This window comes from Tyto alba, unplaced genomic scaffold, assembly GCF_018691265.1.
Source record: "Tyto alba isolate M040663 unplaced genomic scaffold, T.alba_DEE_v4.0 Super-Scaffold_5, whole genome shotgun sequence".
NCBI classification, from domain to species: Eukaryota; Metazoa; Chordata; class Aves; order Strigiformes; family Tytonidae; genus Tyto; species Tyto alba.
Genome location: NW_024881326.1, coordinates 3,849,234 through 3,866,258, shown reverse-complemented (window position 1 = coordinate 3,866,258; position 17,025 = coordinate 3,849,234). Strand labels below are relative to the sequence as shown.

Sequence of the window (17,025 nt, the reverse complement as noted above, 5' to 3'; positions counted from 1 at the left end):
AAGTAAACAGTGATACTCACGCAAAGAGCCAAAATAACACATGAACTCTTCCAGTAATTCAAGAGGAGGCATTGCTCAGCTGTCCAGAGGACAAACTGATTCACTGGAAAGCTCTCCATGTGGAAATACTTGTGAAGCCACAATCACATTATCTTAGAACTTAATCTAGAGAAATATCACTTCAGTGTGTTTGGTCAGCTCTGGATTTGTTCTGTTGCAGCACCTAAGCCTAAAGGATAGGCTGTATCCACCAGGCTGGACTTGTTAACATATATTTTACAAAGGCAAAAGAGATTCCCTGCAACCAAAGCACTACTCACTCCTCATTATTATGGTCCTTATAGCTACATCTGTCTGTGTGCATGACTCAAACCTCTGTACTCTGGACGTACCTTTTATTTAGCACCATCTTAATGCTGTAACCTGTGACTGCTGAAGTGACAGACTGGACTGCAGAGCAGTTAAAAAACATTCACCTCCTCTAACAACTTGGGATCTCTGAACTACCATGATGTCCTGGCTTATTAACTGCCTAGAACCAAACCCTACAGCTGGCTTCCAGTTGCCAGTTCTGACAAAGCCAAGCAAACGAGACTTTTCATACTGAGCCCTACCAACACACTTGATGAAATATTGATGATCCACTGAAGAAGTTGCTGGACTGCCTCAGCGTGTCTAAACTTTAAGCAGAGTCAAAATTATTGGAGTCCTAGAGATTCTGTAAAGAATGAATACTTCTTGTGCCCATGCTGGAAAACACTGATAAATACCAACATTCACTGGTTGTAATTGTATTTACAGATACCTCAGCCATGGTTGACCTAGAAATCCTACAGATAGGCACAGTAGTCAGTAAACAGGACTGACTGTGTTCAATATTTGGCATCCTGTCATGTAAACCAGGACATGTGTTGTCTTGGATTCTGAGTGAATGTCCTAAATATAGATAACAAATTTTGAGAGTGTTTGAAACTTATATTTACTAAGAGCTACTAATTTTGTTCTACTAGTTTTTAATTAATTTTTTCTGTTCTTCTCTGTCATCCCTTGAGAGTTTAAAAAGAAACAGACCTTATGCCAGGACTGGATAATCTTATCCATTTGGGAAAGTTGTTTTTAATTCTATCATTTAACACCTTTGATGTCAATTACTCCATGTAGCCAGTATCTCCAAACCCTTCACATGATTCCCACTCACCAGAACTCTCCATCATTCTCAAGAGTGAGTCCCAAGCTCTTACGTTCTGAATCACTGACTTTCTTCCATTCCTCAGAACTAAAATGCAAAAATTAAATACATTAAATAGTCTCATATCGAAAAAAAATGCAAGTGAAATTCTCTCATGGTCCTTTGTTATAAAGGTAACATCAGAGTACTGAAAGGACAGATGATATCCAGAAAGAAAGCGTGGGGCCTACAGGAGGAGTTTTAAAACAATAATTGATTTGAAAACTACTAAAAAAGAAATATGAATGGAAAATTGGCATAACTAGAGCAAAACTTTATTCATGCCCTCCCTTAGGACAATTAAACAGCTGGTTTGGAAGACCATATGAGATTGACTGCATTCCCTGAAAGCCCTTCAAAAGAAACCTGGTTTTCCTCCTCAGGACCTTACTGAGCACTTCACTTAGACCAGAGTATTATCTTTGTCTTTCAATCTCCTTAAATAAAACAGGCCTGAGGTCTGGGATTTCCCCAGGGAGCCTTTGAGAAGAAACTGCTGCAGGAGGAGCCTGGTGTCCAGTTTCCAGAGTAACACTACACTGCACAGACACTTCATTGCCTGCATTAGCATATAGGTTACGTGCTCTCTATTGTCCCCTGGAGGCACCTGCCTCTTTCCACTGACTGCAGGGGAGCACAGGATCCTCAGTGCAAGCAGTCTGATGATTGAATCAGACAATGTGATAAAGGACAGCACGAGCCCCTTCCCTAATGTGTTACATCAAACAAATAGAGTCACAGTTCCTCACTCCCTTTCCAGAAGTACTTGGAGGATAAAGTTGAAGGTGGCTGGCAGGAGGGAAGGGAGGCTGTTTGCTGTAACAGACTTTTTCTTAACCTATTTGGAAATTCTCAATTTAATTCTGTTGGCCAAAAACCATAGGCCAACCTCAGACTCCTCAGTGCTTGCACTGGAATGAGTGGCAGCTGTGCCAAGACAAGGGCTAGTGGGGAACCACAAGGGCTTAAGTTAAATAAGACACAGTAGCAGTTCTGCATATTCTTCGCATTTCACCTGAAACAAAATCTTTGACAGTAATAGATTTTTGCTAGTTACAGTATGGAAGATAAAAACTTAATATGCTGCTGTTAAAATCATTGCACTATTATCCACTGGGTTACTAGAATCATGGAATCAAAGAATGCTTTGGGTTGGAAAGGACCTTAAAAATCATCCAGTTCCAACCCCCCTGCCCCAGGCAGGGCCCCCTTCCCCCAGCCCAGGGTGCTCCCAGCCCCGTCCAACCTGGCCTTGAACCCTTCCAGGGAGGGGGCAGCCACAGCTGCTCTGGGCACCCTGGGCCAGCGCCTCACCCCCCGCACAGGGAAGGATTTCTGCCTTAGATCTCATCTAAATCTGCCCTCTGGCAGTTTAAAACAGTCCCCCCTTGTCCTACCCCCACCCCCTGATCCAGAGTCCCTCCCCACCTCTCCTGTCCCCCCTTTAAGCCCTGGGAGGCTGCTCGAAGGTCTCCCCGGAGCCTTCTCTTCTCCAGGCTGAACCCCCCCAACTCTCTCAGCCCGGCCCCCCAGGGGAGCTGCTCCAGCCCCCCCAGCATCTTCGTGGCCTCCTCTGGCCCCGCTCGAGCAGCTCCTTGTCCTTCTGCTGTTGGGGGCCCCCGAGCTGGCCCCAGCACTGCAGGGGGGTCTCCCCAGAGCGGAGCAGAGGGGGACAATCCCCTCCCTGGCCCTGCTGCCCCCCCTGCTCTGGCTGCAGCCCAGGGCACGGGTGGGTTCTGGGCTGCGAGCCCACGGTGCTGGCTCACGGGCAGTTTTCCCCCCACCAACCCCCCCAGTCCCTCTCCTTGGGGCTGTTCTCCAGCCACTCCTCGAGGGCCCAGCCTGGGTTTGTGCTGGGGATTGCCCCGACCCACGGGCAGGACCTTGCCCTTGGCCTTGCTGAACCCCATGAGGTTTGCCCGGCCCCCCCCTCTCCAGCCTGCCCAGGTCCCTCGGGATGCCATCCCCGCCCTCAGCGTGTCACCCACCACACAGCTCGGTGTCCCTGGCAAACTTGCTGAGGGTGCGCTCGGTCCCACTGTCCGTGTCACCAACAAAGATGTTAAACAGCATCGGGTCCAACACCGACCCCTGAGGAACAGCACTTGTCACTGCTCTCCTCTTGGACATCAAGCTGTAGACCGCAACTCTTTGCAACCAACCAGCCAATTCCTTACCCACTGAGTGGTCCATCCATCAAATCCATGTCTCTCCAATTTAGAGACAAGGATGTCATGTGGGACACTGTCAAATACTCTGCACTTATTATTTATTAAATGCTAACAGTGGCTGGTAAGCACAGTATTGAACTGTAACATTCTGGCTAAATGTTTTTCATGTGTAAATTGCCAGTAATGGAATACATTCCCTCCAGCAATCATTTCTGTCTCTGTAGGGGTGCCTGCTAAACTCATGGCCCACATTAGAATTCATTAGAAAATAATTCAAGAAATCACAAATGTGTCAATTTTACAGCATTTTTCACCAGCCACTTAAATTATCTAAGAATAAAAGACTTATACTGTCCCCAGCAGCCAGCAATTACAGATGATAAACCGAGTCACAAAGTCAGCTGGGAACAAACCTCATGTTTGTGACTCATCACCTTAATCATAGGCTCATGCTCCAGTGTGCCAGAACAGGGATGTATACAGTAAATTAAGGTCCAGTAAGCCATAACTTCCTGGCTCCTCCAGGACGCATACATTTGCTCAGAGAATGCTATACTTGGGAAGAGATGGCACAACTCAGCCATCACCGAGTATTGCAGACTGATGTGTCTCAACAGTGTTTAACCATGCATCTAATGTCCAGTGGCCCTAATCACAGTTTCATTCCTTTGACACTGGATTGCAGCACTTACTTGTCGCTCCAGGCACCATTCCACTCTCTTTTTCCCCAGGGATTCCTCAGCCTGATCATGAACAGCTTTTCTGCCTTAAAAGAGAATATGAGCCTTTCTCCAAGGCGCAGCTTCCGAATTGCAGTCACTGAGTAGGCATGGCCAATGACAAGCCCCATCTCTGTCTCCGCTTCATTGGTACTGCCAGAGGAAGCCTTTAGCACCAAGAATGACAATTAAAAAAAAAACAATTCATATCATTGAGGGACCCGGCATCTACATGTTCAAGGTGCAGGATGGGGAAGGCTTGTTTTCTTCCACAGAGCTATACGTTTGCTTCCCAAGTGATTTGACTATGCAGGAAAACAACAGCACTGGGGCTCAAAACTGGTGGCTCACTAGTCTGGTCTTTTTCATGATAGTGCCAGACAAGTCCTAGAAGATGGAAGCCCAGAGCATAGGAGAATACTGCCTGTTACAGCCATTCTGCCTCCTCCTGGCCTCAGAGAGTTAAAGACTGGACTGATGGACAACCTTTATCACCCATTCCATAATCTTGTCATCTTTACAAAATGGCCCTTCTGGATACTGATAACTGTGCTAAAACATATCACTGTCTGGTGGTGTCCTCAACTGGACACTTTGTTAGCACCTAAGGATTTAGTTGGTGAGTCCAGTGCCTGTTTCTGTGTTGGGATAAATTTGAAGGAAGAACTACTAGCAGCGGGTAAAAATAGAGGGCACAGGCAAGAAAATTTTCTAGCCATTTGTCAAACCTGCCCTGTACCTCACTTGTGACCTGGCAGGCCTCTCCTACATGGCAGCTGCAGGCTTTGTGAGGAAATGGGTTTGCTTCTCATAGATGTCACATAAGAAGCCTAGTTTCCAGCAGTGATCAGGCAGTAAACTGTCCTGCTGGATGACCTAGGCCTGATGAGATGTTGATCTAAGTATACATGGAAATTATCAAGCTCTGTAAAAGACTACAATTTCATTTAATACATCCAGATCAAAATCTCTTAAGTACATCTAAAACCAGAAAAGCAGTATCATATAAAGTTGTTGGAGTTGCTCTGAATGACTGGCCCCTTTACAAAGCCAGTACAACGCTGCTTCTGAGCAACGCATACCAAGCAGGACAAGGGAAAAAGCAAAGCTGTGCCAGTGCTATAACCCTTATTTTGAGCCAGAAACAATTGAGATTCATCACACCCTCACAGGAGCCAGCATGGGCATTTTTGCACTGAGCCATATCCAGAGTCTCTCTCACCTATATTGGGCCTTAAGACACACTCCCTTGGACAGCAAGAAAGGAAGATTTCACTCAGTGTCGAACCTGGCATGTAAACTTGCAATAACCTAATTGAATGTTCAATGATCAATCAAGCCTTTGCTCTGGTGGAGAGAGATGGATTTCTTAGAGTTATGAAATGCATATAGTACTTTCTCAGATGTATTTACCCATTTTAAAATATCTCTGGTCTAAATAGACAGGGTCCTTCTCCTAAGGCAGGTGTTGCACTGATACAACAGTGTTCAGTCCCCAAAGATAAGAAATCAGAAAAAAAAAAAAAAAAAAAAGGAAAAGATAAATTTATATCGAATTGGAACTGACAGATGGTCTGGCAACTGTGAGACTCTCGCCAAGGCCTCTTTGCCTTTCACCAGCAGTGGTTCCTAAAGAATCAGCTCATGTGCTACACCAAGACTGGCTGACATTTCCAATGGGTTTGGGCTTTCTCCAATGTAACACTTTCACTTGCATTTTTCACAACTAAAAGCAAACAAGTCCTCGACAGCATGGGAGTCTGTAACCTCTCCTGCTGCCTTTATTATCCCCCAGGCTTTTCTTACTGCTGGGCTGCCTTTCCCACCTCATTCTGAAGGCATTTCTTTATTTATTTAAATTAGGTATTTAAACATCTACTGTCTGCTCAGATTTCTAAATGGTGAAGCTCAGGGCTATTTTGTAATCCAAGGAAAATTATGATATGTTTGTAAATCAGCAGTGCAGCCACTTGAGTATTAAATAGTCTATACCTAACAATCTTCACAGTGTGTATAATACATCTATCAAAAAGTGATAAATGGAGATGAGTCAAGCCAAACCAATAGGAACAACCCCTGCGTAATCAGTGTTGAGAAGCATCTGCGTTTGACAGGCAGAAATATAATGCCAGGAAGAAGTGAAGGCATTGCAACTCTCTAATTAACTGATTTTTAAAATACAACCCTTTGTACTTAGATTATCTTCTCACCAGATCCACGTTAAGAAACTGAACTGCCTTGGCATTTGGGAGCAACCTATCATCCCAGAAACAATGTTTACAACAACAATTCACACCAGAAATTCTGGTCTGCCAGCCTGGTCTGAGCAAACCAGATGGAATTCTTTCTAAATAAAAATTCAGACCTTGCGAAAAAGGTAAAACAAACACCAAAGATCCAGAAGAATTTGTTTCTGAGCTGCTGCTTGATGTTGCTAGGAGGGCCAGTTCAGGACTCCTGTTCTATCCTGGCTGAGTTCTCAGGTTCAAATTCATCTCCCAGAAGGTGCCATGTGCTCCTTTCTGGTACCACGACACTGGTGCAGAGCAGTTTATAGCCAGGGCCAGCTAAACAGATAATGTTTTCAGGCATCTCCAAAGATTTTCTCTTGTTCTAGACAGCTGCACAACTACCATGATACTCACAAGAATTTCTGAATGAACCAACACTTGGGGGTCCACTAGCTTACTACTTTCCCTCCAATGGCAAGGGGCTGTGCAAGGCCCTTGTCTGTCCATGGTTTGTGAGGTATATAGCACAGCTTTGGGAGCTGCCTTCTAGCACCTCAAGTGAATGCAGAGAGGTAAAGCTTCTGCAGAAGGCAACCCTGTAACACCCTTGGGGAGGCCATCCCCTCTCTAGGGACTAAGGGAACTTGAGGGTCATGGCCTCCTAATGTAGGCACCTGCGTTAGCTGCCTCACATCATGCCAGCGTAGGCAAGTTTTGCTGGTACTATCTGAATAACCACGCGATCTCAGCTTTTCAGCTCAGCTCTAGTGTTACACTGAGGAGACAACTGCATCATCACAACCAAAGTCAAGAAGTCTGAGCAGTTCAGAGCCAGAACTGTTTTCTGTAAACAGATTTCCCTTTGAAATTGAATGCTGCTGTCTGGCCTGTAAATTAGGGCATTCTAGGTGGATTAACCTCAGGTCAATACACAACTGTGACCATTCAGAAAAAATAGCATTTCAGATCCACAGTAAAGTGGCAGCAGAAATGGCTTTCGGTTTTGTGATTGTATTTAGTGGCTCATGGAGCTGTACTTGGCTGACAGCACTGGCAACTTGCTAGCTTTTTCCATACAAAGCTTTTCCAAAGCATACAAATGAAGGACATACACAATATGCTTAAACTAATAATGGTATTTTTTCCAGATTTGTTTCACTGAAATTAACTCTTAAAATCCAGCTTTCTATACATACCATAATGGAACAGCTGATCAACCCGCCTCTTTTATGCACTTTCAGCAAGTCTTCAAACAGCTTCATCTGTTCAGAAATAATCTCACCATATTTTCCCTGTACCAAATCAATAGATTCTGCCACTGCTCCAGTGAAATCCACAATTGCATCTGCAGCGCTTCCTCCATCTAAGGCTTCGTAAGATCCAGCCAGCCTGAAGGTAACACAGAACATTCTCTGTCACCAAGTGGCTGTTAGCAGTGCTGTAATTTGGCTTGAATGCAGGTAATATATTTGTGTCTCACCAAGGAAAAAACAAAATGAAAAAACCACAAAACAAAACAGCAGATGCTGATTGAAGATAAACCTTTGCTGGGTTTCTAGGAAAGGAATGTAATGATCCTTAAGGCTTTAGGCTACTGAAGTAGAGTGCATTGCACTCTTTTATGATTCATCTCCTCCATGCAAATTAAAGGAAAATTAAATCTTTTTTAGGTTCTCTACTACCAGCAAACCTAAAAGCTATGGAAAGTATGACAGAGTTGAAAGACAAAACAAACAGATGGATAGAAGGGACAGCACTGAGGACTAAAAGGACAATGAACTAGCTCATACTTTGCATAAGCTTTCTCCAATAATGCGCTCCAGAATTCATTTTTTACATTGGAATGGCAGTAGATCAACCTTCCGTCAATTGTTGGCAGCAGATCATCAACAACCACCTCTGTCCATTCTCCAAAGCACCAGAAACGGAAACGGAAAATCCCAGCATATTTCTCTGGGTTTTTAGGGTCCCACTCTTGTTCGTTAAAATCTGGAATCACCTGAGAAACCATGGAAGGGAAAATTCACCAAATGCACTACGTTAAGATTTATTCAGAGGGCAGAGTGCCCTGGAGCATACACTATGATGGTATTCAGCTTCATGAGAAGTTGACCTTAAATAGATGAAGCATTGAAAAAAGAGAGTGAATTTGATACAAAGTCAAACATATTTCCACTTCAAAGAATCTCTTAGGAAAGTAAAACTCAAATTGATCTGCAGAGAAAGACAAACAGAACCTATTGCACACTCTAGCTTTGCTATATCTCTTTTGTGCTCAATGGGACTGTGGAGTGGGGAGGTCTCATAACATGGAAAATGAAATGCTAAAGAAGGGAAAGATTTGAATCCACCAAAATTCACCACTCTTTTCAGAGGCACATTAGTCCTAGAGGGAAAAACACTGGCTGATAGACAGGGAAACAACCAAGGTTTATTAGCTTTATTTCATGCACCAAGCACATTGGTCACCTACCTGCTGCCAGAGAGTCTCCCTCAGAGCCAAGCAGGAGCACGCAGCCACAAACCAGCAGTTCCCCAGAGTGCCTTGGTGTAAGTCGTGGGAGCTGATTCCATTCACAAACAGGTGGGGGTCTTCACAGAGGTCCTAACAAAGAAAACCAGAGCTTACTGGAGACCACTTCAGAAATGATCACAGCATCCTTCCAGCTATTCTTCACACTTGTTTTGCATCACATTCCCACTGAAGCGTGGAGTTTCTGTACCAGGAAGTTCAAAAGCTCTCTGGCACTGAGTATATTTGAAAGTCAGGGTATACAGGACTACTTAAGTTCTTATAAGTAGAACATGTTGCTTTATCTAAACACCAGGATTTGACATTTTTTTTTGCCAGAGTTCCTAGTTCTGCCCTCAGCTGAAGGTGATCTTTGAGGACTGGAATGAACTCAACATTTGGAAGACTTATTTGGCAATGGGGCAGTTAATGAACTGAAAGTAAGTGAAAGAAGAAGGAATAAACATTACAGGGAAAGGCTTTAAACGAAAAAAGAACCCATCAAGAAAATCAGCAGGAAATGATGCTACTGACACCAGAACTCTAAGCTCCTCTTCCTTCATTGCCACTCCCTTGGCTGACATACTGGAAACCCACCTCCACCAGCAGCATGAGTTACTGCAATGACCCCTGCCACCCAGAACCAAAGAAGACAGAAAATACATGTCTGTGAAATACGTCTCTCATTCTCTGGGTTTCATCTTTCTCATTTATCTGGCTCTTATTAGAACCACTTGTTCCTCCCCTCCCATTGCTTTCCTGGCTCCATCTCTATCTACATGCAGATTTTCAACAAAGCATAGTTGGCTCTTCCTGTGATGTCTCCCTGCTCCTCACAAGCTTGCCCCTTGCTGTGTCTTTATAGCCTGCAGATCAAGGCACTAAAAGGAGCAGCTCTAAGTATCACTGAACATGGGAAAGCCACAGGGGTACATTTTGCAGCACTGTTGTGTTTGTTACCAAAAAATCCTTGGTTCTGCTGAACGGATACGTATGTGGCCTCACAGTCTCAGAGAGAACCTCCCAAGTAATACTTGAGAAAACAGGGAATCTGACTGTCCCATAATTGATATGGAATCTACTAGTTTCAACCCAGTGATTGCTCATGGCACTTTCATGTGAATCATTTCATGACTGGTTAAGAGGATGAAAGAGCAAACAGTGGTAAGAAATTCTGCACTTTCACAGTATAAGAATAACACTAAATTTCAACACTGTGGGAAGGAAATTATCTTACATCCAGGCATTAGGAATGCAGAATAAATAACTCCCTCTCACCTCAAAATGGCAGAAGACTCCAAATTTACTGCAGTCTTTGCAGTTTGTTATCAGCAGCAGAATAAGGAGCTGTGCTCCTTACCTCATGGATTCTCACTACTTTTTGATAATTATAGATGATGATCCCAAAATCCCAAGGTTGCGATCCAAACCTGGCTGCACACCACAGGCAAGTCAAAACCTCTCAGTCTTCCCTTTGATGGGACTGTGAAAAATCATTGCCAGTTAAACTTATTTTCAGGGAAAAGAACCACCTCAGTGCTGAGCTGAAAGCTTGTTTTCCTGGGCTGGTTTAGCAGATGGCAGCCTGAAGTCAGCTCACAGTATGTAATGCACAGAGCTGCTGCTGTTTTCTTTAAGAAAATGATATTTTTGGCATGAGACTTTTCTCATTAAATAACAATTGGTAGAAATTTTAAGTGCCTCTTGGGAAACAAGTAACTGATCATTATATGGCACTGTTCTTCTGTCAGTATTTCTTACATGTGTCTTCACTTAGAGAAATTTCAAAACTTATTAAGAGACCTTAATAAAATTCTGAATAACAAAAAGGTGCCTACGAGGAAAACTGACCATGTACAAGATACTCATCTGCATCACGAACAGATTCATTTAGTCTGCCTGGATGCTGTGATATGGAATGGTAACAGGAATGTCAGGCTAGCACTTCAGCTGATGTAAAACAACCCGGTTGCCTGTTGCAGGGGTTGACATCAGTTGACTACTTGGCCTTCATAGTGGTAGCACACATTCCAAACCCAGCTTGGATAGGCTCAAGTTTCATATCCCATTTCCCTGCATCTCTGGCAGTAATAATTTCTAGTTTATTTTTCCTTTCAAAATGTTATTTTGTTAGTATAATAAACAAGGCATAATTTGAGCCTTCAGGGTTAAAATTGTCCAAAGTTTTCTGTCAGTAGAAGAAGACAAAACTGCATTGGTTTTGATATCATCTCTTATTTGGTTTATTAAAAATAACCATATCAAAATGTCATTTTTAAATTGAAGTGTGCCTTGCATCTCACATAGTCCTCAGAGAAAAAACAGAGAGCAGCATGTGTCAACTGCCAAACATATGGACGAGATTAGCATTTGCCGACCACTGGGGTCCAAAGCAAACACAGAACAGCACCACAGTCAGTAAATTCTTCAGGATCCTGCTTGATAAACCCTTTCTTATTAAACTGCCTAAGAGCCCCAGAGTTCTGAAACTAGGGAACAGTGCAAGAAAATGACATTACCTCTGTTTCTCTTGTCATTAATTACAGCTGTTATAACAGCTTCTATGATGACTGTCACTGTGTGGCCCAGATGAGAGGCACAACGATATTCAGGTGCAAGCCACAGCTAATTTCAGCTGTTTGCTCCCTTCTGGCATTTTTGCTTTTTACCACCTACACAGCATAGCAAATTCTAAGGAATGCTTTTGAGATGGAATTAACTATATAAGCCACAATTCCCCCAACACAGTTAGAAATGTGCTATTTAAATATATTAGCCTGGAGTTCTTGTAAGGATCTTTAAGCATTTTTGGTTGCCACAAGCATGTAAAAAAGCAATTTTTTTTTTTTTTAAATCACTTTTCCAATAATGCTGTGATAATTTAGGATAGTTGAGGACTAAGCCAACTACCATCAGAGGAATTACAAGAGAGACTGACGTGAGATACGGCTCAGGCATTCCAGGAGACCTGATGCCTTCTCTCCCTTGCAACCCAAGCACTTAGGTTCTGAGTTCCACTACAAGTACCTCCTTTACAAACATAGTTGTTTAACTCTAATCCCTTTTCTCAGGGTCGGCCTGCATCATCTGTGCTGTAAAAAAAGAGAAGTATCTTCACATTTGCAAGAAAAACTTTAAAGGATGTTACTGGGTCATATTATACAACATTAACATATAATAGCCACACTGTATCTGATACAACACCGCTAATAAAAGCAGTTATTGTATTATTTATGCCCACAGGGAGCATTCCACCATCCAAGACACAGAGCTCTCCCCAGTTCTCCCCTTACACATGTGCATAATTAAACACCATCTGCAGAACTATAATTAAGCTGTACAGAGTCTGAAACTGAGGTAAGAGGTTACAAGGGCTCACGGTACTGCTGAAAACCCTGATCCTCTTATTTTCATACCAGACTTTCATTTGCATGATAGAAGTCTATCTGTGTCACCTCTTATCCTTGCTGCACTGCGTAGGCTCAAAATATTTGACATTTACTCAACCACTGATGCAGTGAGAAACAAAGTGGCTCACAAACCGCTTTTTCTGATTTTAATTGGTTCATCTCTTTATAAAAGGGCAAGTAAATGAACTGGTTAATGAGCAGACTGGGAGAACACTGAGCAGGCTGGAAATGAGAAACTCAGTTAGTGTGGGATCACAGGAAATGACAGTGGAGAGACCTTGACAGGTTAGTCAGTCCCAACACCTGCCTGGTGTCTGAACTGGATATCCCTAACCTACCTGTGACTAAAACTTCTCTAATCTGCATTTAACACCACCCACAAGGTAAAGTCCACATGCTTCCTCCACTGGTCAGCAAAGAAATGCATTTCCGAGCTGCTCTACAAGCCCAAGACTTCTGTGAATGGGAAGAACAGCCAACCATCTTTCCTTTCCTACAGCACCCCATCATATAATCTACAAACTTCTAACAAGTTTCTCTTATCTAGTCTTAATAACTAGTTCTTCATGTTTTGTATCACTGGTGAAGTGTGGTACCCAAATCCAGACACTGTACTCCAAATGAGGCTTTAGCAGTGCTGAGCAGAGCTCAGTGCTCCTTCCTACTGAAGCTGAGGTGCCATTTTTCTGTCTTTTTCACTTGAACTTCACATACTTAACTTGTGTTCAGACTGTGACCCACCCTCTGATCCTATTCTATGGGCTTGCTGCCTAGCCATTCTTTCTCCCTAACTGAGCCATGAAGTCATTTAATACCAAAGCACTGTACTTAGTTGCACTGATGAAGTGATGCTGAATTCCATCCTATTTATTCCACACTATTTTCCCAAGATATCAAGATAAGTTTGAACTCTCAACCCTGTCAACTGGCTTGCAATCCTATCCCAGTCTGTGTCCTACAGCATTCTTGTATGCGCCTTGCTAGCCCCTCATCCAAACAGTAATGAAAATACTGAAGAATACTAGACTAAAGGAGATTTCTGTAGGACTCCATTGATACAATGCCAGTTTGAGAGTGCTCCAAGTCATTTATTTCATCAGCTATGCATCCCCATTATAGAAGTTTGAATTAATCCAAATTTTCATACTTTGGAGAGATGTCTCTGATATTACCAAAGTCTTATGAAAGTCAAACTATACCAGATCTACTGTTCCTCTCTTAGACACAAGATCTGTCTCACCACATGCTGGAAGGAAATGAAGCTTGTACATAGTAGTGCATGTGACATAATATATTTTTATAATACCATCTATAACATCAGACTAACAGTCATCTGCTTAGGTCTGATAAATTGCAGTCAGGAATTTCACTGAGATACAAAAAATGTGTGAACTGTAGTACAAATATGAAAGATGGCAACTTAACTTTTCTTTGCTACAACATATCTTTCTTAGGAAAATTCAAAATAATGTGAACCATGGGAGACAACAGATACCCATTTCACTGGAGCTATGAAATGGTTTGTATGTTGCTCTGACATAGTTCCCCCCCCCCCCCAAAAAAAACAAAAAAAAACAAAAAGAAAGAATGGGCTTTGTTTCAGACCAGAAGTACCCCAGAAAAGTACAAGAGATAACTGATTAACTAGATGGATTAACTTCAGCTTGCTGTGGCTACTTTGAATCTTAGAGTAATTTAGCTACAGGAGAAAGTTCCCCTTATCTCTGAAGATGCATCTCCTGGCAAGTATCACCAATATCCATGAACTAATAATTATGTAATATTGGTTATAAATAGGAAGACACTCAAAGAGTTAATTAATTAGCTATGTGTCTTCACAGACATTATCTGAAGCTGCATGGTAAAACATTATGAGAAATCTCTGATGTCTGAGAAAAAGGAAGGATTATTTTTAATGTATTAGGATCTGTCAACTGGCTCAGACAGAAAATCAGAGATTCAGGGAGAGGGAAGAAGAAAAAAAGCAATAATGATATTTGCAGCCAAGATTTTCAAAGGATTCAGTAGCATGTAGAGCTTACTTTCTTCAGCGCCCTTTAAAGAACCCAGCCCTAACATAAAAAATAATCTACCTTTGCTTGCACATAGTATCTACAGATACAGGCACTTTCCTTGATTCTATCAGACTGATCTGCTTAAGCCCAATACATCATTCCCTTATTTTTTTTTAAAGCAGTTTAAATTATATCAGAGATAAGAATTCTTTCAATTTTCTTCTCTTCTGCTGATTTCATATCATACTGAGTCAACTCCTGTAGAGAGTGAAGTCAGTGTAGGAAGGCAAGGGGAAAGGCAATTCTTTCTGAATATGGATGCAAAAATTCAGTTTTGGCTACAGCTAAGTATGAACCAACCTGATCTAACGGAAGGTGGCAAATGCAGCACTTTTTTTGAGGTTGTGTAGCTGAAGAGGTAGAAGAGATTGTCTATCCTATAATAAATCCCAGCTGTGCTGACATGTTTATACAAACCCTCTCCAGATCAGGCTCTTTGCCAAGGCAATTGCAGTTAGCCCTGAAAAGAAAAATAACCAAGTCCAACTGTGCTAGATACTTCAATGCATGCAAAAAGCCTTTTGCAACCTTGTTATGCCTGATAAAACTCTGCCTATAGAGTGAAAAAAAGAGAAGTTATAATCATGCCATGGTACAACCCTAACCCCTTGGAGGTCAGTTCTCAAGAAAACTTCCATTAAAAGAAAACCAGGGTCAGGTATGACCCTGACTGAAACAGCCCTTGCTCAGATCAGGAAGTGACTTTATCATCAGTGCTGTTATACCATGTAAATCAAAAAAAGGAGATTTAGCCCTCAGGTTTCTGTCTGTACACCCTGAGCTCAGGATATGCAATTCTTCTGTAAACTTTATGCCCACTGCTCAGCAAAATCAGTTCCTGAGAGCAAGATAATGCCCAATATTGCTTAAAAAAGAAACCCAACTGTACATACACAAGGGGAAGAGTATGCCAGTTTGCTCCAGCCTTGTGTAAAAGAAACCTTAGTTATTTGGGGATTGAGAAATGCTTCTGCCCCCTCCTTCCTCTCCAATAAATCCTGTTACAAAACCAAATGCATCACTGACATTTTTATAGTGTTCTTTTTTTCCATTTTCAGTTTGGGGCTAGTGGTGACTAATACACAGTGAAGGCCATGGGTTTCAGCCTTGCCCTGCCTATGGGACACATGTTTTGGGGGAGGATCAGAATCAATGTGTTGGAGGAAAAAAACCCAAACATTGGGCAACGTGGTGTGTATCTTGGCTGCCTCTGGATTTCACCTGACCCTTGGAGCACTAGAGCTGCTCTCATCCAGAATGCTGACAGTTGCTGGCAAGGGTACAAATGATGTGCCATAGGGGTGACTTTTTCCTGAACCTCAGTAACAAAGTGTTCACTGAAGCTCTGAGAGTCCTCTGCCACTTCATCCCAGAAATCACTCGAGACTATGATGAAAGACTTTCTGTTCTCCCAGAGCCCTCTTAGAGATATATCATGCCACCTCTTGCAGCACTATCTCAATTTGTGATGCTTTAGATCAACATTCTGCAGAACTACAGCACATTCATAATCCTTTGCTTTTAGAGAAGAGCTGCCTTGTTTGAGGATAACATTTTTTCTCACTGACCTTACCAGACAATAACCTTTGTCACCTGCCTTCTTCCCATAGTACCTATTCCCTTCTCTAAATTCAGTACTACAATTTGTGTTGCTTTTCCTCATGAACAGCAATCAGAGATGCCATTCTTCGGATCAGATTCACCTCAGGAAAGTCATGTTCTCCCAGCTTGGTGTCCAAACTCCACTGTAACCAGAACACAAGTTCTTTCAAAGAGCAATTCAGTCATTACCTTGTCACCGCTCTCATAGTGTAATTAACACTGCACAGAGGCCTATCTCTCTATTGATCATATAAAATCAAGGTAATCATTCAGAATGGGCCCATATCTTTTAAACAGTTACTTCACAAAATGTTATCATTTGTGTCTTTGATGAGGATCTGATCACATAAAACCAGTAATACACATCACAAAAGCAGGTCCAGCTAGTTATAGTAAATGCATCCAAAATAGCACAGGTTAAAACCTAGAATATAACTATTTTAGACATTATTTCATCTGAAATTTTAAGAAAGTATTAACTGGTGATGTCAGTTAAAATCTCCCAAAGATTATTGTTGGTTTAGTGAACACAGACGCTGAACAGCCTGAGACTACTTTTGGTTGGTTAATGCTACCACCTTTTCTGGAATATCTTGTTTCCTCCACATCTCACTCATTAGTGATTCCAGCCCCTAAGGAACTTCATTCTCTGTTATTTGAAAGCTACTATCAGTTTCACATAATTTGGGGAGAATAATTTAATCAAAGCATCATTTTAATTGGCTAAAATGTTATACATTTCAATTTCTTGAAAAATAATTGTTTTCCATCAGAAAAGACACAATTTTTAGGCCACTAACACAAAATTTTCTTGTAAAATGCTTTTACAAGGATTTACTGTAATTTTGAGATGGTGATGCTCCATGAAAAACAGGTAGATATAGTAGATATATTACCTGAGGCTGGACAATATTCAACACTTACTACTGTGAGTGTAGACATCGAAAGAGCTTTTGTTGGATGAGCTGCCCACAAGCAGGAACGAGGACATTACAAATCTGTTCTTGTGTATTTAATAAAATCAATAATAAATGAGTTCAAAGTCATTATTAGAGATCAGAATGTGTATGACAGCAA

At 42.1% G+C, this 17,025-nt stretch overlaps 1 protein-coding gene across 2 annotated transcripts in view; it reads right to left on the bottom strand.

The window, feature by feature from the left end:
* Positions 1-17,025, bottom strand: part of CAPN6 (calpain 6) — a 67,870-nt gene that overhangs the window by 18,673 nt on the left and 32,172 nt on the right. For both annotated transcript variants that reach the window (XM_032996149.2, XM_032996148.2), the window contains exons 4-8: positions 8,823-8,954; positions 8,140-8,348; positions 7,546-7,738; positions 4,092-4,285; positions 1,199-1,276 (exon numbers count right to left, since the gene is read on the bottom strand). In XM_032996149.2, the coding sequence (XP_032852040.2) occupies positions 1,199-1,276; positions 4,092-4,285; positions 7,546-7,738; positions 8,140-8,348; positions 8,823-8,954 (806 nt within the window). The remainder of the gene's footprint in view (positions 1-1,198; positions 1,277-4,091; positions 4,286-7,545; positions 7,739-8,139; positions 8,349-8,822; positions 8,955-17,025) is intronic.